The sequence below is a fragment of the Eumetopias jubatus genome, unplaced genomic scaffold, assembly GCF_037043125.1.
Source record: "Eumetopias jubatus isolate StellerSeaLion01/CBP00866 unplaced genomic scaffold, mEumJub1_p1.0 scaffold_10, whole genome shotgun sequence".
In the NCBI taxonomy this organism is placed as follows: domain Eukaryota; kingdom Metazoa; phylum Chordata; class Mammalia; order Carnivora; family Otariidae; genus Eumetopias; species Eumetopias jubatus.
The window spans coordinates 22,970,531-22,995,929 of NW_028274816.1; the positions used below are offsets into that span (position 1 = coordinate 22,970,531).

Here is a 25,399-nt window from a genome sequence, read left to right on the forward strand (position 1 = left end):
TAGATATTAGAATTGTCAAACACAAATTATGAAGTAACCAGGTTTAGTATATTCAAAGAAATGCAAGACAAGCTTGAAAATATCTTCAGGGATAGGAAACAACCAAAACTGATAGAGCAGATTTGGAAAAAAAGCAAACAGAATGTCTAAAAATAAAAAGATAGAATAAGTAAAATTAAAAACTCGGTGGATGGGTTTTGCAATAGACACACTTGAAGAGAGAATTAATGAACCAGAAAGTAGAAAGGAAAAAATAAGGGTGAATGTAACACAGAGAGACAATATTTAGTCTCTGATGGAGAAGTCAAAAAGGAAAGATTAATGGATTTGATCTCTTAAAAGTTTAAAACTCATTTATGTCAAAAACAGCCTTATTCCAGGACAAACAGAAGCTAAAAGAATTTGCGGTCACCAAACCAGCTCTACAAGAAATATTGAAAGGGGGGATCCTTTAAGCAAAGAAGGAGCCTAAAAGTAACATAGACTGGAAAGGAACAGAGATAGTATACAGTAATAGTCACCTTACAGGCAATACAATGGCACTAAACTCATATCTTTCAGTAGTTACCCTGAATGTAAATGGGCTAAATGCCTCAATCAAAAGACACAGGGTATCAGATTGGATAAAAAAAACAAGACCCATCAATATGCTGTCTGCAAGAGACTTATTTTAGACCCAAAGACACCTCCAGATTTAAAGTGAGGGGGTGGAAAACCATTTACCATGTTAATGGACATCAGAAGAAAGCTGGGGTGGCAATCCTTATATCAGACAAATCAGATTTTAAATCAAAGACTATAATAAGAGATGAGGAAGGACACTATATCCTACTTAAAGGGTCTATCCAACAAGAAGATCTAACAGTTGTAAATATTTATGCCCCTCACATGGGAGCAGCCAATAATATAAGCCAATTAATAACAAAATTAAAGAAACACATCGACAATAATACAATAATAGTTCGGGACTTTAACAAGCTCCCTCATTGAAATGGACAGATCATCTAAGCAAAAGATCAACAAGGCAATAAGGGCTTTAAATGACATACAGGACCAGATGGACTTCACAGATATATTCAGAACATTCCATCCCAAAGCAACAGAATACACATTCTTCTCTACTGCACATGGAACATTCTCCAGAATACATCACATCCTGGGTCACAAATCGGGTCTCAACCGGTACCAAAAGATTGGGATCATATATCAGTCTGCATATTTTCAGACCACAATGCTTTGAAACTTGAACTCAATCATAAGAGGAAAGTTGGAAAGAACTCAAATACATGGAGGCAAAGAGCATCCTACTAAAGAATGAATGGGTCAACCAGGAAATTAAAGAAGAATTAAAAAAAAATTAATGGAAACAAATGGAAATGAAACACAACTGCTCAAAAATTTGGGGGATGCAGCAAAGGTGGTCCTAAGAGGAAAGTACAGCATCCTTTCTTGATCAAAACTCTCAGAGTATAGGGATAGAGGGTACATACCTCAATATCACAAAAGCCATCTATGAAAAACTTGTATATAGCAATACAAGCCTTTCTCAAGAAACAAGAAAGGTCTCAAATACACAACCTAACCCTACACCTAAAGGAGCTAGAGAAAAAACAGCAAATAAAGCCTAAACCCAGCAGGAGAAGAGAAATAATAAAGATCAGAGCAGAAGTCAATGAACTAGAAACCAAAAGAACAGTAGAACAGATCAACAAAACTAGGAGCTGGTTCCTTGAAAGAATTAATAAGATTGATAAACCCCTGGCCAGACTTATCAAAAAGAAAAGAGAAAGGACCAAAATAAATAAAATCATGAAGGAAAGAGGAGAGATCACAACCAACACCAAAGAAATACAAACAATTATAAGAACATATTATGAGCAACTATATGCCAGCAAATTAGACAATCTGGAAGAAATGGATGCATTCCTAGAGATGTATAAACTACCAAAACTGAACCAGGAAGAGAAGAAATAGAAAACCTGAAGAGACCCATAACCAGCAAGGAAATTGAAGCAGTAATCAAAAATCTCCCAACAAATAAGAGCCCATGGCCAAATGGCTTCCCAAGGGAATTCTACCAAACATTTAAAGAAGAATTAATACCTATTCTTCTGAAACTGTTCCAAAAAATAGAAATGGAAGGAACACTTCCAAACTCATTTTGTGAGGCCAGCATTACCTTGATCCCAAAACCAAAGACCCCATCAAAAAGGAGAATTACAGACCAATATTCCTGATGAACATGGATGCAAAAATTCTCACCAAAATACTAGCCAATATGATCCAACAGTACATTAAAAGGATTATTCACCACGACCAAGTGGGAATTATTCCTGGGCTGCAAGGTTGGTTCAATATCTGCAAATCAATCGATGTGATACACTACATTAACAAAAGAAGGAGAAGAACCATATGATCCTCTCAATAGATGCAGAAAAAGCATTTGACAAAGTACAACATCCTTTCTTGATCAAAACTCTCAGAGTATAGGGATGGAGGGTACATACCTCAATATCGTAAAAGCGATCTATGAAAAACCCACAGCAAATATCATTCTCAATGGAGAAGACCTGAGAGCTTTTCTGCTAAGGTCAGGAACACGGCAGGGATATCCACTATCACCATTGCTGTTCAACATACTACTAGAAGTCCTAGCCTCAGCAATCAGACAACAAAAAGAAAAGACATCCGAATTGGCAGAGAAGAAGTCAAACTCTCACTCTTTGCAGATGATATGATACTTATGTGGAAAACCCAAAAGACTCCACTTCAAAACTGCTAGAACTCATACAGGAATTCAGTAAAGTGGCAGGATATAAAATCAATGCACAGAAATCAGTTGCATTTCTATATACCAACATTGAGACAGAAGAAAGAGAAATTAAGGAGTTGATCCCATTTACAGTTGCACCCAAAACCATAAGATACCTAGGAATAAATCTAACCAAAGAGGTGAAGAATCTGTACTCAGAAAATTATAGAGTACTCGTGAAAGAAATTGAGGAAGACAGAAAGAAATGGAAAAATGTTCCATGCTCATGGATTGGAGCAACAAATATTGTTAAAATGTCTATGATACCTAGAGCAATCTATACATTTAATGCAGTCCCTATCAAAATACCATCACCTTTTTTCACAGAAATGGAACAAATAATCCTAAAATTTGTATGGAACCAGAAAAGACCCCAAATAGCCAGAGGAATGTTGAAAAAGGAAAGCAAAGCTGGTGGCATCACAATTCTGGACTTCAAGCTCTATTACAAAGCTGTCATCATCAAGACAGTATGGTATTGGCACAAAATACAAATAGGGGAAGAGAGGAAGACATGAAAACAAAACCAGAGAGGGAGACAAACCATAAGAGACTCTTAATCTCAGGAAACAAAGTGAGGGTTGCTGGAGGGGAGGGGGGTGGGAGGGATGGGGTGGCTGGGTGATGGACAATGGGAAGGGTATGTGCTATGGTGAGCACTGTGAATTGTGTAAGACTGATGAATCACAGACCTGTACCCCTGATACAAATAATACATTTTATGTTAATAAAAAAATTAAAAAACAGCCTTATTAAACTGCAGAATATAATACAGAAAATTAGCAGCAGAAAGGTCAAGCATCATTCTGTAGAGACAGAAAGTAGATTTGAGGTCACCTAGAGCTGTGGAGTCTGGGTGGAGAACGGACATGGCTGCTAATGAGTAGGAGGTTTCTTTTTGGAGTAATACAAATGTCCTGGAATTAAATAGTGATGTTGTTTGCACAACTACACAAATATAGTAAAGATTACTGAATTGTACACATTAAAATGGTGAATTTTATGGCATGGAAATTCTATCTCTTTAAACCTGTGTTTTTTACAAAAGGGACAAGTAAACAGTTAATGCCTTAACTACATAAAGAGCCTATAGAGGTTGATAAAAATATCCAGTATATAAATGGATAAAAATAAATAGGCAATTCATGGTAGAGGAATAAAAGTAATAAAATTTTGGTAAAATATTTTTTTAATAAGCGAAGAAAGGTAGATTAAAATAATAAATGTAACTTTTTGTGACATTTATTTTTTTAAGATTTTATTTATTAGAGAGAGAGAGAGAGGAGAGAGGAAACACAAGTAGGGGGAGGGGGAGAGGGAGAAGCAGGCTTCCCGCTGAGCATGGAGCCCGATGCGGGGCTCGATCCCACGACCCTGAGAGCACGACCTGAGCCGAAGGCAATCGACTGAGCCACCCAGGCACCCCTTTTTGTGACATTTCAAAAACACAGTGTTGTTTTGTTTTTTAAATGAGAATACCCAGTGCTGGCCGAGGCACACTTGATCACTCTTGGTAGGAAAACTAATGGGGACATTTTTGGAATGTAGCTTTGAAAATGTTTATGCCCTTGGAGCCAATTATTTCTCTTTGGGGAATCCACCCTAAAAGTGTAAGTAGGAGGTGGGTGCCTAGCATCGTTCTGTCTAAAAGGTCTATGGAACTTTTTCCACACTGAATAATTATGCCGTTAGCTCTTGCGCCTGGGCATAGCTCACGGTTGCAGAACCTAGTGCCTTTTGCAGCAGGGCTCACATGTCCCTTCTCCAGGAAGCCCCACCCCCTCCCCACCCCCCTTTTTTGACTCCTCTCTCCCTATGTTGTCATTATTCCCAACTTGCAGTATCAACCACACTGTCTTGTAATCATTGGCTAATTTGTCTCTTTCTCTGGACAGACACTGTCCTATTATATTTGTATCACTTAGTAACAGTATCTGACACATAATACATACTCTATTAATGGGTGAATGCATGAGAGAATTTTTTCCATTGCCTTTACTTAAAGATGTTTTCCAAACATTATGATTTATGCCCTAGCTGCAAAGTACTTCTGTATATTCTTATGTAACTGATTTGGGTTTTTTTTTACTCCTCCACCCCCTTTTCTTAAAAAAGTAATCTCTACACCCATGTGGGGCTCGAACTCATGACCCTGAGATCAAGAATCATGTCCTTCACTGACTGAGCCAGCCAGGCGCCTCCATCTCCGTCTTTTTAACTGAAGTAAAATTTGAAAGAAATCCCTTCTCTTTTTTTTTTTTAACTTTTTTCCTTTTTTTTTTTTAAGATTTTATTTATTTGACAGAGAGAGACACAGCAAGAGAGGGAACACAAGCAGGGGGAGTGGGAGAGGGAGAAGCAGGCTTCCCGCTGAGCAGGGAGCCCGATGTGGGGCTCGATCCCAGGACCCTGGGACCATGACCTGAGCTGAAGGCAGACACTTAACGACTGAGCCACCCAGGCGCCCCCCCTTCTCTTTCTATCATCCTTATTGTTATTACTTATAATGTTACTATTAAAGTGTTCAGTGTTATCATTGGACCACCTCAAATTATCTAGTGTAAAAGGGGTGCCATCTGAGGCAATAAATTCCGCCCATCCTCCCCCCCTTTTTAAAAAATATTTCAGAAAGAGAAAGAGAGAACGCACAAGTGAGGGAGAGACAAGCTGAGGGAGAGGGAGAAACAGACTCCAATTTGATCCCAGGACCCTGAGATCATGACCTGAGCTGAAGGCATCCACTTAACCGAGTAAGCACCCAGGCGCCCCTCCATCCTCCCTTAAAAAAGAAAGCTGTTAAAACAAAGTTGTCCACAATAAAAACTGTGTGTGTGTGTGAGAGAGAGAGAGTGTGTGATTCAAGGAATGGTGTACGAATGAGAGGGCACTAAAATGTGTTGATTTCAGGTGATTTAAAAAAAAAAAAAACTGCTTAACTGGGATATAATTCATATACCATACAATATGCCCTTTTTAAATGTAAAATACAGTAGCTGTTAGTATATTCACAGAGTTGTGCATCTATCACCACAATCAATTTTACAATATCTTCATTATCTTAAAGATTCTCTCCCCTTCACTCCCGAATGCTCCTATCCCTTCCAAAGGTGATTTTTATTTTACTTTCTTCTTTTGCTTTTCACTAGTATTTGCATCTTTTACCGTGACCATGTATTATTTATACCACCAGGGGAAAAAAAAGTCAAGTTCTTTTCATTGTGCAAGCAAATTTTTAATGGTTTCTCCTTTCCCCTCTATTTATGGGTGCCTTATTTAGCACAGGGATTTTAACCTGAGGGCTGTGTGGACTTCTAGAGGGTCCATGAAAAGGTTTATAGGCGGAGTGTTTGTATATGTGCCTTTATCAGAGGACAAGGGGCTCTTTGGGTGAAATTTATAGTAGCTCTGCCTGGTTTCCATGTGAAACTACAGTTTAAGTCCTACACGTCACGGTTACTGATTTGACAACACTTTCTAAGCAAGTCCTAGCCTGGAATGCCTATCACAGAGACTTGCCTAATCCTCTCATCAGGACTTGTGCTAGGCTTAGTGCAGGAAAAAAGGAGCATTTCATTAGCATTTGTGTCTTGCCTGTGTCACTGCTTGGTGCTCAAAGCACAGAGCAAGTCTCCTAGCCCTGAGACACCAGAGAACGTGAAAGATCAGCCCTGTCTTGTTGGAGCTGCAGGCCAGGTGACAACGAGTGAGAGCCTGACGCATCAGTCAGCTCTGCTGATTCTGCAACTTCTCTTCGAGTATGCTTGAGGTGAAATGCCAGTAGAAAACTTCGGGAAAAATGAGTCTGCAGTTTAGTTAGTATTTCTGCTACTAGGACCACCCATCTTGGGTGTTAAGAGGTGTAAAGAGTTTTATTTTCTTACCAAGATTCAGCTAAAAGAGAACCACTCAATATTTTATGGGAAATCGGAAGTCCCTTTTTTCTTTTTACCAGTAAATGTTTTGATATCATAAAGAGAATGTTGGGGCGCCTGGGTGGCTTGGTTAAGCGTCTGCCTTCGGCTCGGGCCATGTTCCCAGGGTCCTGGGATCGAGTCCTGCATCGAGCTCCCTGCTCGGCGGGGAGCCTGCTTCTCCCTCTCCCACTGCTGCTCCCGCTGCTTATGCTCTCTCACACTCTCTCTCTTTCAAATAAATAAACAAAATCTTTAAAAAAAATAAAGAGAATGTTAATGTCCTTTTTTATTCTTGGAAAGCTACATAAAGAGAATTAAATGAATGACATCCTGCTTCTTTAGTTTTCACCCTGGAACAGCTGAAATGTGGGTTTCTCAGAATGCGTAGGGCAGTGATTACCCTGAAAGCAGCGGTAATTGTTGTTTTCCTGTCCTTCCTTCCTCACTTCTGCCTTCAGCCAGTATGCAGGCAGCTTTGTTCGAATTTCTGCACATACAACAGAACCCTTGATGGTGGTGGCGTCCTTGAGGCTCCGTTTTCCTCAGCTCTCTGCCTTACCCCTCCCTCTCTGTCGCCCACAGGTGTTTGATAGAGGCAGCCCTGACAAGGTGGACTCTAAGCTTTTGGGGGCTGTTTTGAATTTTGTTTATTTATTTATTATTATCTCGTAGAATACGAGATTTAGGGGGCTTGCAGTGTCAAGTAGAGTGGAGGTGTTTGAGGATCACTGGTTAAAAACTGGAACTCCTGAAAATCCAAGTTCTCAATTTCCTTTTGTATGGCTTCTCTGTTACCACTAATGTCAGCAGCGTCTCAAGTTAGAATCATTTGTGACTTTCATTAACATCACTCACCTCCCTTTGTGACAGGCTAAATAAAGATACCAAGTAGGAATGAAGCAGTCCCTATGAAGCTCCACTAGACAAACTATAGTCTAGAGAATTCAGGCCTTTCTCTTATGGGATGCAGTGTGCGGAGTGCCTCTTCTTCCTCTGACCTCGGAGTTCAGTAAAACGTAAGGCTGAGAGCATATACTTGAAAACGTAAAGTTCGCTACCTTTGGGGTTAGGATTTTCAAAGCTAGTATTATTCCAGCAGTTACTTTCTCCCTGGCAGCAGTGCAGGTTTGCAATTCTGCTCTGCCAAGTGCCAAATATCTTGGGTCACATTTTTCACCCATCTGTTCCTCAACTTCTCCCTTCATAAAATTAAGAATAATAATAATATCTACTTCCAAGGATTGTTGGGAGCATTAAATGGACGAATGCATGTAAAAGTGCTTAGAATGGCCTGGCATGTTGAAAATCTTCAGTATATATTTGGAATCTGTCTTTGCTATTAGATGTTTGTTTATTGTAATAATATTTTGTGATCCAAATGGCTTCCAGCAAGTATAGCTAACTATGAGCCAATATAGATGCACTCCTTTGAACATTTCCCCTCCAAAATGGGAAGTAGAAAACAAGCAAAATACATTGGCATTATTTTAGTGTTTGAATGTGTTATTATTATTTAAAGATGTATTTATTTATTTGAGAGAGAGAGAGAGCGAGAGCACAGGGTGATGTAGGGATAGAGGGAGAATCTTAACCAGACCCTGCCCTGAGCCCGACGTGGGGCTCGATCTCATGACCGTGAGATCACGACCTGAGCCGGATGCTTAACTGACTGCACCACCCAGCTGCCCCTCGAATGTAATATTTAGATCCCGACTTAAAGAGATAGACTCTAGGTATGGTTCTCACAAATCTTTAGCTGTTAACCGTGATAGTTTATTAGTCTAACCCTGTTTTTTCTTCAGGCCTGGGTAACACTCAGTCATATTGAATCTTTATAAATTTGTTGGGGCTTGTCCACACTTAGCACAGCTTTGGAGCTGTAGAGAAACTTAACATCGAATTGGCATCTAGACGTTGTCATTTACTCTAATTACAAAGACAGACCAGCCATCCAGTTGAATTCCCCACACTTCCTTGATTTAATAACCAACTTCCCCAGTTTGTGCAACTTCCTCAATTCTTGGAGCTGAAATTATTGTTGGCTTTCATCATAATGAAAGATCTCAAAAGTAACAGCTGAAGTACCCTGCTAAGGGTATTTTCTTTTCCTCCTCCTCAGGTTTTATCCTTTCGTATCTTTCTGTCAGAGAGCTGCGAGAGCGGACGGGCCCAGGTCGGTGAGGATCTTTTCGTTGTCCTTTTTGTAAAAGGAAAGTTCTCCTGTGCCCGACCTCTTCTCTTGCCCATTATTGTTCTTTCACTGGGCTTCCTCTCTAGGTTAATATGCTTTTTATATTCTTTCTAGTTTTTAAAATAAACTTACTTTTATTAATTACTTTGAACCTAGTTTGTAACGAGTCAAAAAGCTTATCTCCTACCCTGCTGCTTCCCCCTCACAGTTCCAGTCCCCAAAGATAACCATTCCTTTTCCACCCCTTTTTAAGTAGTTTCTTTTAGTGATTACCTTCCCGTTTATAAATAAAATGCTCACACATTTTTTTTTAAGGTTTTATTTATTTATTTGACAGAAAGAGACCCAGCGAGAGAGGGAACACGAGCAGGGGGAGTGGGAGAGGGGGGGAGAAGCAGGCTTCCCGTGGAGCAGGGAGCCCCATGCGGGGCTCAATCCCAGGACCCTGGGATCACGACCTGAGCTGAAGGCAGATGCTTAGCGACTGAGCCACCCAGGCGGCCCTCTTTTATTTTTCTTTTAAAGATTTTATTTTTAAGTAATCTCTACACCAACATGGGGCTCGAACCTACAACCCTGAGATCAAGAGTCACATGCTCCACTGACTGAGCCAGCCAGGCATCCCATATTTCTCTTGATTATCTACTCATTTTCCATATGTTGGATGAGGATTTAACGCATGCACACATGTACACACACATGCACACCGCACATGCACACGCATGTCCCTCCCCTCCTGCCATTTGCACATCACGATTTTTGGCTACATCTTTGGGCTGTATTTACTGTTGACTCTTTGGGTATTGTTCATTGCTGAGCCTAGTTCAGTCTTCCTTATCCATTTGTTTAGTTTTCTATGTAATTATTGCTAATTTCTTCCAAATGATTTAACAGCTGTATTGAATATATGTCATTACAATGTTCCATCTTCGTTCTATTTACCCAGACTCAGCTTTTGACACCTATCCCATTCTCTTTATTCTTGTTTATGGGTTTATGCCCTTTTTGTCACTTAGTAGGATTTCAGGAGGAAGAGAATACAAACGTTTGTGGTCATTCTACAACACTTGATTGCACATTCTTTTTACACTCTTGTCTCTAAAAGAGGCTGGTCTATTTTAAAAGACCATGTCCCTTATCACAGACTTTTTTAACTTTTATTTGTAAAATTTATATTTGATAGATAATACATCACATGGTTCAAAGTTCAAAAGGTACAAAAAGATACAGAATAAAAACTTTCTTCTCTCATATCTTTCCCCGTTTCCCTCCCCGGAAACAACCAATATCACGAGTTTCTTGTGTATCCTTCCAGAAATATTTTATGAGTGTATATTTCCCTTTTGTACAGAAATGGTTGAATTCTATACACATGGTTTTGCGCTCTGCTTTATACCTAACAGTAGATCTTAGAATTTATTCCATAACAGTTCTTAAAAAGCTTTATTTTTTTATGGATGCATTGTATCCCCTTATATGAGTGACCACAACTTAATCAGTTCTCTATTGGTGAATATTTAATTTGTTTCCAGTCTTTTCTTTATCAATAGTGCTACAGTGATGATTTTGTACATAAGTAATTTTCTGTTTGTGCTAGTATATCTGTTAGGACAAATGCCTAGAGTAGAGTTTCTGGCTTAACACAGAACTTAGAATTTTAGACATATTTTCTTACACATGTTAGAGAGGTTCTGTGAAATGTGAAATACTTGACTTTTTTTTTCCCATTCAGATAACAAATCCTTTTCTCCCTCTGTCCACCTTCACCCTACAGGGGCAACCAAAATAGATTTGAATACAAAAAGAAGCTGACATTTTGCTTCTGGACCTGGATTTCCCTTTATATTTAAGATGAGCTATGTTATTTTCTCCCTTTTTCTTCTATTCTAGAAACCTAAACGGGTAGATATGAAATAGCTTTTATAGTTTCTTTTAATAATAACATTTTGGGATATAATTCATATACCATACAATTCACTCATTTAAAGTGTACAATTCAGTGCTTTTAGTATATTCAGAGTGTGTACCCATTACCACAATCAATTTTGGAAGGTTTTTATTGCTCCAGAAAGAAACTTCACATCTATTAGCAGTCACTCCCTATTTCCCCCTACCTCCTGCAGCCCTAGGTAACCACTAAATCTACTTTCTGTCTATTCTGATTTGCCTATTCTGGGCATTTCATGTAAATGGAATCACACAATATGTTTTGTGTATCTTACAGTTTTGTCAGAAGAAATACCTGAGAAGTTTGAGGGAGTAGGTGGTTTTCCAGGTTGATGTGGGTATTTTGGGAGGTAGGTTGTTATGTGCCCAGGAGAATGAGGCAGGTTAGTTTTTTTTTTTAAGATTTTATTTATTTATTTGAGAGAGAGAATGAGAGAGAGAGAGGGTCAGAGGGAGAAGCAGACTCCCTGCCGAGCAGGGAGCCCGATGCGGGACTCGATGCGGGACTCGATCCCAGGACTCCAGGATCATGACCTGAGCCGAAGGCAGTCGCTTAACCAACTGAGCCAGCTAGGCGCCCCGAGGCAGGTTAGTTTTAAAGTGAAGATTGGCTTAGCAGGTTCTTAGGATAGAGCCAGTCAGCAAAGACATTTAGAGTTAAACTATCCTACAATGCAAGAGTGTTGTATAAGGTAAGACTATACCTAGGCTCCTTTTACTGCTGGAGGTCTGCAGAATCACTGAACACCTTGCTGAGGAATCGTCTTGAAGTCAACACTGTTGGGATTAGAATACATTTCCGGCTTTGCAAGGAAAGTCTTTTGGGGAGATAAATGGTGGCTTTACAAAGTTGTCTGTCTCTGTTTTGTTGCATAATGTACTTTCATTAATATTTTTTCACTTGAGTTAATTTGCCTATATCCTATGTTTTGCCTGAAAATACAGATCAGAATGTTTTCATGAACCCTGGCCATTTTAGGTTCACCTTTATCTTCTGTGTAACTTATCTGTTAGGCCACATCTTGAAATACGTAGTCATTTTCCTGCAATCAGAGCAGGAGCAGGTATTTCTCACACGGTCATTTGGTTCTTTTTGCCAAAGGGATTGATGTGTTGTGTTTCCTTAAAGCCTGTGCTGACCCAGAAATTACCCCATTTTTAAATTACAAAGGAATTATCGAGTGCGAGGGACCAAGGGTCATGTGAAGGTTACGGCTGTGCTTCCTCAGTTGTCAAAATTCAGAGAGTTTTTCAAATAAGAAACAAAAGCAGCCACACAGAATTTCATCTCTTTAATTGTTATGTAGTCTTAACCATCATGTAAGCAGTCTCGCAGCTGCTTGCTGTAAGAGTAAGGAGGGAGCTGCCCTTGTCCTCTAGGGATTTATAAACTCCTAGGTAGCAGCTGTATCCTAGAAGGTAAAACTCAAACAGTCAGAGGACCATTTGGCAGCAGTTTGGGGAAAAGGCAATCAAGAAGATAAACAACTGCTAACATGGGACTGTGGGAAGCAAGGAAACTGGGCTTTGCTATTGGCAACCTTTTAATGCAAGAGTGGAAGAATTTAAAGCTCCCTAGTGGAATTAAAAGTTAGGCATTATAGGAAAAGTACGTAAGTAAGTAAATAAATAAAAATTTCAAAAATGTTTTTTAACCTGAAGAAGGATGTGTTAGGATTCCTTTGGATGAAAAAAATCAAAACTGCCATGCACATAAAAAGATATTTATTTATTTATTTATTTATTTTAAGATTTTATTTATTTATTTATTTGACAGAGAGATAGAAACATTAGTAGGCAGAGAGGCAGGCAGAGGGAGAAGCAGGCTCCCCGCTGAGCAGGGAGCCTGATGCGGGACTCGCTCCCAGGACCCTGGGATCATGACCTGAGCCAAAGGCAGCCGCTTAACTGACTGAGCCACCCAGGCACCCCATAAAAGGATATTTATTGATTTATGTATGCACAGAATCTAGTGGATGGAAATACTGTTGGATCCAGAGGCTCAAAGCGTGACATCATGTCTCTTCCTTTTCTCCTTCCCTCTCTTGGCTTGACCCTCTTCTGTGTTGGCTTTATTTTTGGGTGTGTTTTCTCCACATAATGGCCACAGGCAGCGCCAGGCTAATAACTTCAACAGCGGGGGCAGGGGAAAAGAGCTTATCTTTCCCAGTAGTTCCAGTGTGGGCTCCAGAATTGAGTCTCGTTGCCCAGTCCTGAGCCCATCGTTGTGTGGGCATGGGATGGAATGTCCTAACTGGCCTGCCTGGGATCTGAGTTTACACATGGAGGGAGAGAAAGTGGGTAGTTAGCTCCACTCAAACCACAGAGACTAAGGATAGGAAAGGAATAGTTCCCAAAGGACCACAAGATTTTGCTCGCAGAAGACAGAGTAGATGCTGTGTGCCACCAAAATGTATGTCTGCTACAGAAAGGAAATCAAGAGCTCGTTTGGTTTTTTAAGTATATAGCAGGATATATTGTGAGAAGGAAATAACTATTTTCTGCTAAAGATTAATGAGAGAAAATAGGCATAAGCGACAGTAGGAGGGACTTAGAAATAAATGTTTTTCAGAAAAGCTAGATATAGATCAAAGTTTTATAAACCAAATCCCATTTTCCCACCGATTTCCATTATAAAGTCACAACTGTATTCCTAAAAGGAAACAAATTTACCAGATTTCTGACTTGGGAAACTTCTGATGAAAAGTAGTTATGATTGCCATAGATCTATGATGTATACCAGGCCTTTTTATCAGTGATACAGTGGCTGCCAGAACTGCAGTTACCAGCTACCAGTTCACTTCTGCTTTGTATTCTTTGGAAGATTTGGAAGCTGTTTCCTTTCTCTCCCTTCGTAAACAATTTATCTTTCTCTTAGCCACAGACATTTTCCCCTATGCTAAAATATCTTTAACGCCACCTTGGACCTCCAAGAACTTCCCCGTCATTTTGCATAATAGAGCTAACTACAAATGCACCGTCATATTGTGCCAGCAGGGAAACTGTCTAATTCAGGTTCTGCCACAGCCTGAAACTTCCTGAAGAGAAGAGCTTCTGCTTGTGTAAAATTGGAGGCCACATAAAGGAAGATGTGCTTTAGGACCATATGCAGGGACTTCCCAGGCTTTTTGGAAGCAATGAAAAGACAGGGGTGGAGAAGGCAAAAAAGAGGCAGGCAGGTGCAGCCCTCAGCAGGTGCACTGCCTTTGTGTATATCTGATTTAAATAAGAGAATGGAATCACAACCTATAACATAGAAAATAGGTGCACCTGGATGGCTCAGTTGGTTAATCGGCCGACTCTTGTTACCAGCTCAGATCATGATCTCGGGGTCCTGGGATCCAGGCCAGCGTCCATCCGGCTCTGCACTCAGCAGGGAGTCTGCTTCAGGATTCTCTCTCTCCCTCTGCCCCTCTTCCCTCTCTCTCAAATAAATAAATAAATCTTTTTTTTTTTTAAGGAAATAGTATGTAGACTTTGCCTGCATGAATATCAAATTAAAATGGGAGATTGGTAAACTCAGATGAAAAATGATTAAGGATTTCTTAAGCATTTCTATTACTCCTTCCCCGTCTTCTCTTTCTTTAATTCCTGAAATTTATATCAGGACTGTATCTTTAAACCTTTTATTAATTCATTCAACAAATAGTTACTGAGCACCTGACATGTGCTGGCACTCTTCTAGACATTGAGGCTACAACAGAGAACAACAACAACAACAAAAATCCTTGACTTTGTAAAGCTTACATTCTAAGGAGGAGAGCAGTCAATAAATAAACAGATACTGTATATAACATGCCAGGTAATAATAGGTGCTAAGAAGAAGAGTGAAGCAGGGCGAGGGGGATAAAGAGTGGTAGGGGAAGGGATAAGTATGATATTTGAACAGAGACACCATGGGGTTGGGGAGCAAGCTGTAAGGCTACCTGGAAGAGGAGCAGCCTAGACAGGATACCAGGGGAGGACCATGGGCCCGGAGCAGCTTGGTCTACTCTAAGAACAGTGAGTAGGCCGGAGTGGCTGAGGGCAGTAAAAGATCAGGTCGGAGAGTGAACAAAGGCAGGTGGGGGTGGGGGGTTGCTCATATTCAGGGGAGAAGGGAAACCACTGAGGGCTTTGGGCAGAAGAATGATGGGGCCTGACTTGTTTTAACCAGATGCTTCCAGCTGCAGTGAGGGTATAGGGTAAAAGCAGAGAGACCGGTTGGGGAAAAAAAGAAAAGTAGCAGGCCACAAATGATAGACCAGAGTAGTTGAGGTGGAGGTGATACAAAGAAGCATTTTCCTCCTGAATATATTTTGAAACCTGTATTTCCTTCCTTTGTTTTTCTTCTTCATTACTATTCTTTAGAAGTCTATAACATTTTCCACTCAAGTAACAGAACTTCTATTAATATACTTTTGAGACCAGGGGCTTTATTTCTGATCCTATCTTGGGCCATATCTCCCCTCCTCGCTCCACCCCTGTGAAGTTTGCCTAATATGGGGCAGGGCTCAGATGATTACCCATCTAGGAGGTACTGGCATGACGGCAGAAGGGATCAGCATGTACAGCAGTCCCCACTTAATCTGCACTTTTGCTTTGCGCGGTTTCAGTTACCTGCGGTCACCTGTGGTCTGGAAGCAGATAAGCCTCCTTCTGACTAATCATCAGAAGGTCAGTTGTAACCTGCCACAATGCCTGCACCATTTGCCTCACTTTATCTCATCACGTAGGCATTTTATTATCTCACTTCTTCACAAGAAGAAGGGTGTGTGGAGTACAATAAGATATTTTGAGAGAAAGAGACCCCATTCACATAACACTTATTACAGTATATTGGTATAATTGTTCTATTTTATTATTATTGTTGTTAACTTCTTACATTGCCTAATTTATAAATTGAACTTTATCAAAGGTAGGTATGTATGGGAAGAAACATAGGATGTAGATTGTTTGGAGCTATCTGCAATTTCATGCATACACTGGGGGTCTTGGAACCTATTCCCTCCAGATAAGGGGAGGGGGGAGTACTCCCCTTGGAATATGGACTCAAGAGCAGGACCTTCCCCATTTCTGATCAGGGAACTCAGCCATAAATAATCATGGGTCTCCTACTGATCATGCCCAGAATGCTCTGAAGATATTTCCTTGTGGAGATTACTCTCCTCGTTGACAGTTTTACAGAGAATACTCATATTGGAACAGAGAACTGCAGCAGAGACAGGATATTCTACTGATATGCTGGCAGGGATGATGCTAGTCAGAGAACCTTAGAGTCTCAGACTTGGAGGGCTCCCTAGAGGGTATTTAATCTAGTCTTCTCCTGCTGCTGTGTGAATCCCTGCCACAATATGTGATCATCTAGCCTCTGCTTTTAGACTCTAGAATCCATAAATCATAGAATGTCGGTGCTGGAAGTGATCTTAGAGATCATAGAGGACTGAGACCAGAAGAATCCAGGCGTCTGAACTCCCAGACCCATGTTCTTTGCACTCACTGAGTTGTCATCCAAATAAAGGGCAGCCCTTCCTGGTAGAATTGCAGAGGTGGGTTTAGGTGTCTCAGTGTTGATCCCATCACAGGCTGTCTGGGTTTATTTGCCTTCCAGTTTTAAATCATAATGAATCCTTTCTTTTTATTTTTTTTAACCCCAGGGGTTGCCCTGCTCTCAGATGCATACCCTGAGAAAATCTTGCTTGGCCTGTTGGCTCAGTATGACAGTGATAAAGACAAGCACACACCGGAGACCAGAATGAAAGTCGGGGAAGTCCTGATGCGAATTGTCAGAGCATTAGGTGAGTTTTCCATCGTCTGGAAAAGGGGGGCAGTATGGCTTTGGAACCACAGTCTGTGTACGTTGGAGGTTTCTTATGCTCGCACGGTGAGGACTGTTTTGGGGCTGAGATGAACTACACCCGCCAAGGGTGTAGTTGGCAGCAATAGTGCCAGTTTTCCTACCACTGCTTGGTCTCCTCTCCTGAGCTATGTTGGGACCTGATTTTCACTGGAGCTGGAATGGGAAGTTTCACACTTGCTGAGCAGCGGCAAGCTTAAAGAGAAGAGGAATGTCAGACAGGGAAGGAATAGCACTAGCTCTTGTTGAATGGCTACTGTTTGCCAGGTTGTCTGCAATATAATCTCATCTAATTTTCCATAAATCCTATAGAGAGGCTGTTGTTAGACCCATTTATAGGTGAGGAAATTGTGGTACGGAGACCTTTAGCAGTTTGTCCAGGACTCATTCAGCTGGTAAATAAAGTGGCGCTAAGAATTGAACCCACCAACTCAAAGGAAATTGCTCCAGACTACATAAGCTGAGAGTAGTAAGAGGGTGAGCTCTTGAGTCACAGTGCCTGGGTTCAAATCCCAAACTGCTGCTTGTTGGCTCTGTGACCATGGGAACATTTCTTAACCTCTTGTTGCCTCAGTGGCCTAGTGTATAATGTGAAGATATTAATAGCACTTACCTCATAGGGCTATCGTAAGGATTAAATAAGGTAATATTTAGAATAGTGTTTGGCATACAGTATAGCCTCAATAAATTTTTATTTTTGCTCAGAAGATTGCTTTCTTATATTTAATTTTTTTAAGACTTTATTTGTTTGAGAGAGCATGAGCACACAAGCAGGGGGAGGGGCAGAGGGAGAGGGAGAAGCAGACTCCCCACTGAGCGGGGAGCCTGATGTGGGTGGGGCTCGGTCCCAGGACCCTGAGATCAGGACCTGAGCTGAAGTCAGACGCCCAACCAATGGAGCCATCCAGGAGCCCCGAAAGATTGCACTTTTTTTTAAGAAAAAAAATACTATTTATTGAGTGCCCTTAAGGCACTAGAAGATGAGATACTGGAGAGTAAGGACAAAGAAAACAATTGTTCACTCTAAAGATAGGGTTTAAATTAAGATAAACTAATGAATTTCTCCATAAGCCAATAAGTATACTTTTGATATTTTTATATCGAGCTGTATAACATAGAATTAGGAAGGGTTTCTTTAACTTGCATTACGTAAACTTAGCCATGGACTGCTATACTGAGTTTAGATAGCTTGAAGCTTTGAAATAAGGCAGACCAGTCACTTAAGTGTGGACCAGTGGTATACAGTATCCATTTAGTAATTCCATCATGTATCCAATAGCATGTGACCTAAGGCCGAAAAGGAAGTGATCTCAGCTTCAGTTTGGCTAATTTGTCTGCGATCAAGAAATCACACTGAATTCCTCTTTCACCAGCATTCAAAGGATTTACAACGATTCTGCCTAACCATGCCTCATTTCTTTGGACATAGCCCTGAATTTTCCTAATTTCTGGGTGTCCCTCCTGGCTAAAGAAGAGGACCTAGATCTCCAACCACTTAAATTTTTTTATTAGTGAAAGAAGAATACCATGAGAGTGAAATTTTTTAAAAAATATTTTCCACTCTTTAAAGAAAGACCAACTTTCTGTATTTGCTTTAGTCCTAAATATGAGTATGAAAACATACCAGACAAGTGCACCATTATAAGAAATCATTCTCTCACAGGAGGTGTGAATTTTAAGCTTAAAGTATTGCAGGGTCAAGTGCAACCTCCGACTTCTATTTGCATGTATCATTGGGATTATCAGAGCCAAGAAGGAATGTATGCCATAGAGTACATGAGCATAACATGTATTTTTTTCTCTGTAACTTCTGGTACACCTCTACCATTGGGATGATGAGCACTGAAAATGCACATTTCTCAGGCTCTACTGGCCAGGGGTAAAGGTGGAGATGAAGGACTGGGTTGAGTGGGAGAGGGGCCTGACTCCTCCTTCATGTTCCTATAATTAGCCCAATTTCCAAAACAGTCTTTTGGCATTTCAAAGGAAACTCCATCAATTCTCAAAGTTCTAATGTTTCTGTAGCCTACTCTTCCAAGGAGCCAGCCATAAGACATTGCCTTAGCTTTAACTGCTAATATCTAATTCACATTACCAGCTTGTTCAAGTGCGTAGATGAGGTGGCTTGTTGAAATCCTTTACATGAAATTAAAGCCCATTTTTACAACACAGCCAGTATTCTTAGTTTACTAGTGATGTGGAAATCCTTGTGAACGGCTACTCTGTAAGATTTCCCTAAAAAGTACCGTAGTTTTATTGGCCCAGGCCTTGCTCTCTCCCCACCCCAGCTCTTCTTGGCAGCAGGGGGAGCCCCACAGAACAAGGCCCACAGTGGGGAGCCCGGCACAGGACACTGCTGCTTCCTCTTGGAATCATGTCTGGTTCCCTAACCATGCCTACTTGTCGTCCTACCACTAGACAGTGGTGAAAAGCAGGAGCTTTACTTCTTTCCATTTTTAAAAACTAAGCTATCACATACACACAATAAAGTATATAAAGTACACTCATGTCAATATAGAAAACTTCTGGTAACTCATAAAGTCTCCTTTTGTCCCTTCCTAGTCTATACCTGCCCCAGAGGTAAGCACTATTCTAACCTTTTACCATCATCAGTTTCTTTTGATTGTTCTTGAACCTCATTTTAATGGAATTAAATCTCCATATTTAAGGTATGCTAATAGATCTAGACACTTGGGTAAATTTGGGTCCAATCTGGGGGGGTTAAGAATACTTCATAGGCATGATGTATACTGTATTTCCTGTTGTATCACAATAGGAGGCACATAATGTCACTTATGTGTCACTTATGTTTTCTCACTTTACTGATGTTGAGATTGATTAGTGGTGTTTCCAGTCAGGTACATCTGTTACAAACTTCCGCATCAACCTTCCTCCTCATGCTTTTAAGTAACTTTTGATAATTGTAGCCTAGATCCATTATTTCATAGGGGTTATATTTTTTTTACACATTAAGAAACAGGTACAGAGAGGATTACTAATTTGCCTAATGTCACATAGCTAATTATGGTGGATCCAGAATTTGAACCCAGACAGTCTGACTCCAGACCCAGTCTCTTACCCAAAACACCCTTGCACCCTGAACATTCTCCCATGTCATTAAGCATCTTTTTCCTGTCATTAACATGGACATTTTCCACATCCTCTATAATTTTTAATGATTACATGATATATCATTTGAATGTACCATAATTTTTTCAGCTGACCAACTTACAGGTTGTTCCAAGTTTTTGCTATTATGAATTACATTAAGGTGAATATTCTTGTACCTAAACTTTGTGCAGATTCATGATCATTTCCAAGGAAGAATTTCTAAAAGGAGAATTTGTTAAAAGTATGTGCATATTTTATTTTTATTTATTTATTTATTTTTAAAGGTTTTATTTATTTCAGAGAGGGAGAGAAAGAGAGCAAGCATGAGTAGGGGTAGGGGGAGAAGGAGAGGGAGAAGCAGACTCCCCATCGAGCAGAGAGCCTGATGCGGGGCTCGATCCCAGGGTACTGGGATTATGACCTGAGCTGAAGGCAGACGCTTGACTGACTGAGCCACCCAGGCTCCCCAAAAACGTGTATACTTTTAAAGATATTTATTGCTAAATTGTCTTCCAGGGAGATTGTGCCCGTTTATTTATTTATTTATTTAAAATTTTTAATTTGCGTAGAGTTGACATACAATATTACATTAGTTTCAAGTTTACAACATAGTGATTTGACAAGTTTATACATTATTCTGTGCTCACCACAAGTGTAACTACCATCTGTCACCATATAACGCTATTACAGTATCATTGACTATATTCCTTATGCTGTGCCTTTTGTTTTTGTGATTTACTCATTCCATAACTGGAAGCCTGTACCTCCCACTCTCCTTCCCCCATTTTGCCCATCCCCCTGAGATTGTACCAGTCTCAATTTCAGGGTTTGGGAATATTTGTCTGTACCCTCATCAGTACTATATATGCTATGTATTACCATTTTTTATCAAACACATGTATATAAAGAAATGCTGTCTTGTTTTGATTTCCATTATTTCATTTGATAAGGTTAAACATTTTTCATGTATTTATTGGCTAAATTGTGTGTGTATGAATTGTCTGGTCCTGTTCTTTCTCCCTTTTTTTTTTTTTTTTAAGATTTTATTTATTTATTTGACAGAGAGAGATAGAGAGAGAGCACAAGCAGGGGGAGTGGGAGAGGGAGGAGAAGCAGGTTCCTCGTTGAGCAAGGAGCCTCACGCGGGGCTCGATCCCAGGACCCTGGAATCATGACCTGAGCCGAAAGCAGACGCTTAACTGACTGAGCCACCCAGGCACCCCTCTCCATTTTTCTATTGGGGTATTGATTTTGTTATTTGATTTATAAAAGCTTTATCTATTTAAAAATCATGAACCATTGAAATTTATGTTGTTACTATTTTCTTTGGGTTGTTTACCTCTTAGTTTTGTTCATATTTTCTGTTTAATTTTGTTTTTGAAACACAAGTTTTTTATTTTGATGTAGGCAAATCTATCTTTTTCTGATGGTTTCTCTTTCATATAGAAAGGCTTTCTCAAACCAAGATTATATAAATATTAATCTATATATTTTAATTTCAATGTAGAAAATATTGTGGAAAGATTTGGTTTAGTTTCTTTTATTTAAGGAATTATTTGGTTTTTTATTGTACTTTTAGAAATTGAATCTTAACACATTGCAAAATTACCAATCACTCCAAATGTTTCTCCATATGTTTCCTCCTATATGGCCCAACGTTGATGTTGACAATAACCTGGGGACCATTATATGTCAATGTATTTTTTAAAACTTCTTTTAAAAATATAACAGTGAATTACTGTGCCCAAGATACTGAATTGGTAATTGGGACATTACTTGAAAAGTAGAATTAAAGCAAAGGGAATTGGATACATATGTGAGGGTATTTCCTTCTGAGACTGCCCTGAGCATTGTTCCGGATGTGATGTAGACTACACAGCTTTCTCACATATTCCAGATGCCATATCTGCTTTCTCTTCAGCAGGGCTGAACAAACATTACCCCGTTCTTCTTTGTTCTTTAGATTAGTGATTTTCGAATAGCATAGTAGGGGAAGACTTCTGCCCCCTAGGAGACATTGGCAATATCTGGAGACATTTTTTTTTTTTTTTAAGATTTTATTTATTTATTTATTTTTATTTGTCAGAGAGAGAGAGAGAGAGAGCACAAACAGGGGGAGTGGCAGGCAGAGGGAGAAGCAGGCTCCCTGCTGAGCGGGGAGCCTGATGCGGACTCAATCCCAGGACCCTGGGATCATGACCCAAGCCTAGGGCAGCTGCTTAACCAACTGAGCCACCCAGGCGTCCCTCTGGAGACGTTTTTAATTACTACAACTGGGGGCATGGGGATGTTACTGGCATTTAAGTGGGTATAAGCCAGGGATGCTCCTAAACATCCAGCAATGTATAGGACAGCCCCCTACAATGAAGAATGATCTGGCCCAGAATCTCATTAGGGCCCCTTGTTGATAACACCCTGTTGTAGAGCTCATGTGGACCATTCTGTTTCTGCTTTATAAGATTACTCGTATGTGCTAGTTAGATCCAGGACTGCCACATACAATTATGCAGGTTGTTCACAGCCCCCTAAAAATTACAAAAGGCATTATTGTATGAGTGGTGTACCCTGGAGTTGTACAGTACTCAACCTGCACAGGCATCCTGGTGGCCTTGATTAAATTCTAGCCTATCCCCTGTCTCTGTTACATTTTAGGTTGCCATCTCACTAAAAAGTTATTCATTCCTTTCTGTAATGTATTTATAATCCTTTCAGATGTGGAAGCTTCTGCACATGGCTAATCTTATCTATTTTATACCAATCTTATGAGCATAATTTTTAGTGATATCTTTTCTGATGTGTGCTGAATTTGGGAGTTGTCCTTCTTAAAGCCTGTGGCCACCTTTGAGGTGATTATATATGGCTTCTACTGTTTGTTGCCTTCCTTTGGCGTTTAATGGACCATAATATGAACTCAAGTATATTTTTAAATTATCCCTTATATTTAGGGAAGATTTTGTATACTTTGCTAATATTTATTTTATATTCTAAGGAAAAAGAAAAAAAAACAGATGAAATTGCCTTTTATTTGTATGTGGCTCTCATTTGAATCCAAAGTTGCATCAGAAGTCCTTGACGGAAAAACAGTTTCCACCTCTTCTCATAGTAAAACCTGAACGTTCTCTGAATTCTAACTTAATTTCTTGCTTTTTTCAAGTTCTAAATCATATAAATTCCTGGGTTATTTGGTAGCTCTTACTAATGCTCAAAGTTGTGTGTGTGTATGTGTGTGTTTTTCTTGAGTATATTTTTTTTTCTTAATTTGGGGGTATCAATGCAGTTCAGTTCAGAAACACTTCCTTTTAAGATTTTATTTATTTATTTGAGAGATAATGAGAGAGAGCACATGACCGGGGTGGAGGGGCAGAGGAAGAGGGGGACGCAGACTGCCCTGCTGAGCAGGGAGCCCGATGCGGGGCTCTGTCCCAGGACCACAGGACCATGACCTGAGCCGAAGGCAGCCGCTTAAATGACTGAGCCACCCGGGCGCCCCTCAGAAACATTTTTTGATCAGCTACTGAATGGCACGTTCCTTACCTGGGGCTGGAAATAGGGACATGAAAGAGCCACATTCTCTTCCTGCAAGGAGCTTATAGTTTAGAAGGAGAGAATGACTCATACACAGATCATCTCCGTAAGGTGACCCGCTTGTGAGGGGTATTGTGGGAGCACAGGGGAAATGGTCTTTTCCCTTTTCTTCTCAAGGCCCTGCAGTTGAATGTGGCAGTGTGCTACATGCTGCAAGCCTACATCAGTCCCTCATCCTCACCCCAGCACAGCAGGTCAGGTTTTGAAAAACAGCTTTTGTCTGATAGTTTGCAGAGATTTTCGACTCACAGCTCAGATCTGAATTAAGGTAAAAAGGTAGGTCGGACATGTGTATAATTGGATGGTCTGGGAGTTGAGCTTTTATAGATTTTGGCAGCAATAAAGAACAGTCAAGATTAGAGTTTTCATATTTTAAAGGAGAAATTTTCGGCGGAATTCAGAGGATCAAATGAAATGCTTTTTGCCACATCTGCCTACATTAGCTTCAGTATAGTTCAATTTAACAAATATTTGTGTTAATGTCAATTGGAAATACTAATCTGGCCAGATTTGAAGGTTGAAGCCCAGACTGAGTAATTTTTTTTCCTCATCTTCCTTCTTTTTTCTTCCTCGTGTCATTATTTTTGAGAGGTGTGACTTTAAAATCTATTTATTGGAACACTACATCAAAAACTAATGATGTAGGGCGCCTGGGTGGCTCAGATGGTTAAGCATCTGCCTTCGGCTCAGGTCATGATCCCAGGGTCCTGGGATTGAGTCCCGCATCGGGCCTCCTGCTCCTTGGGAGCCTGCTTCTCTCTCTCTCTCTCCCTCTCTCTCTCATGAATAAATAAAGAAAATCTTTAAAAAAAAAAAAAAAAAAACTAATGATGTAATGTATGATGATTAACATAACAATAAAAAATTTTAAAGAAAAAAAATAAAATCTATTTATAGACCTTTCTCCTCCTAATTGTTTCAGTAATACATGGTCATTTTTGGACAATTTGGAAAATATTAAAAAGTATAAAAAAGGAAGTGATCACTGATGGTTTTACGATTCAGAAATAACCACTCTTGGGGCGCCTGAGTGGCTCAGTTGTTAAGCGTCTGCCTTCGGCTCAGGTCATGATCCCAGGGTCCTGGGATTGAGCCCTGCATCGGGCTCCCTGCTCCGCGGGCAGCCTGCTTCTCCCTCTCCCACTTCCCCTGCTTGTGTTCCCTCTCTGGCTGTGTCTCTGTCTGTCAAATAAATAAATAAAATCTTAAAAAAAAAAAAAAGAAAGAACCACTTTTTGTTTACAATTTGATGTTTCTTTCTAGTTTCTTTTTCTTTCTCATAAGTGTAATTATACCATATGTATACTGCTTTCATATAACATTAGTTATAAGCACTTTTCCATGTCATTAGTTTTTGAAAATATAAGATTTATTGGTTGTATTATAATTAATAACTTGGATTTATCATAATTTTATTTAATTATATTTTAGAAAGATTATTGTTTAATTAGGTTGTTTCCAGTTCAGTTCCTTACTTTATGAAGAACTTTATTAGGATTATGAGGTATGCTATTGATTATTCTTATACATAAATTCTTTTGGTAAATCATTAATTCTTTCTTTATGATTGGGTCCTACAAGGGAAATTACTAGGTCCAAGTATATGCATGCATTTAAGGCTCTTGATATTCAGTGCTAAGTTGTCCTCCAGAAATGTGTGTTCTTGTCAGCAGTGAACGAGACTGCTAAGGTCTCACAGAGAAAACTTTTTCTGTGGCTTCAGACCAGACTTCTAACCCTGACCAACCATCTCCAAAATGTGTACCTTTGCTCCCAGAATGAAGGGAGGAACCTGTCAGAGAATGTTGGCCCGTGGGTGGGTGGATGGTAGGAAAAAGATGGGGGGGGGGAAACGGAAGGAGGGAGAGAGCAGGGAAAGATTGACTGATGGATGGAAGCGTGGATGCATGACTCAGTGTGAACCCACTGGTGCTCCAGAAGAGCAACTCAGATCTGGCAGTGTCATCATGATATACAAAGAACAGTACGCAATTATTTTTAGA

General features: G+C 40.0%; 1 protein-coding gene across 8 annotated transcripts in view; it reads left to right on the forward strand.

Moving 5' to 3' along the window:
• TANGO6 (transport and golgi organization 6 homolog) overlaps positions 1–25,399 on the forward strand; it is a 194,758-nt gene that overhangs the window by 88,109 nt on the left and 81,250 nt on the right. For all 8 annotated transcript variants that reach the window (XR_015769133.1, XR_015769134.1, XR_015769136.1 and 5 more), the window contains one exon: positions 16,501–16,641. Coding sequence is in view for 4 of the 8 variants with exons in the window: in XM_088027448.1 (XP_087883574.1) it covers positions 16,501–16,641 (141 nt within the window). In the remaining 4 variants the exon portion in view is untranslated. The remainder of the gene's footprint in view (positions 1–16,500; positions 16,642–25,399) is intronic.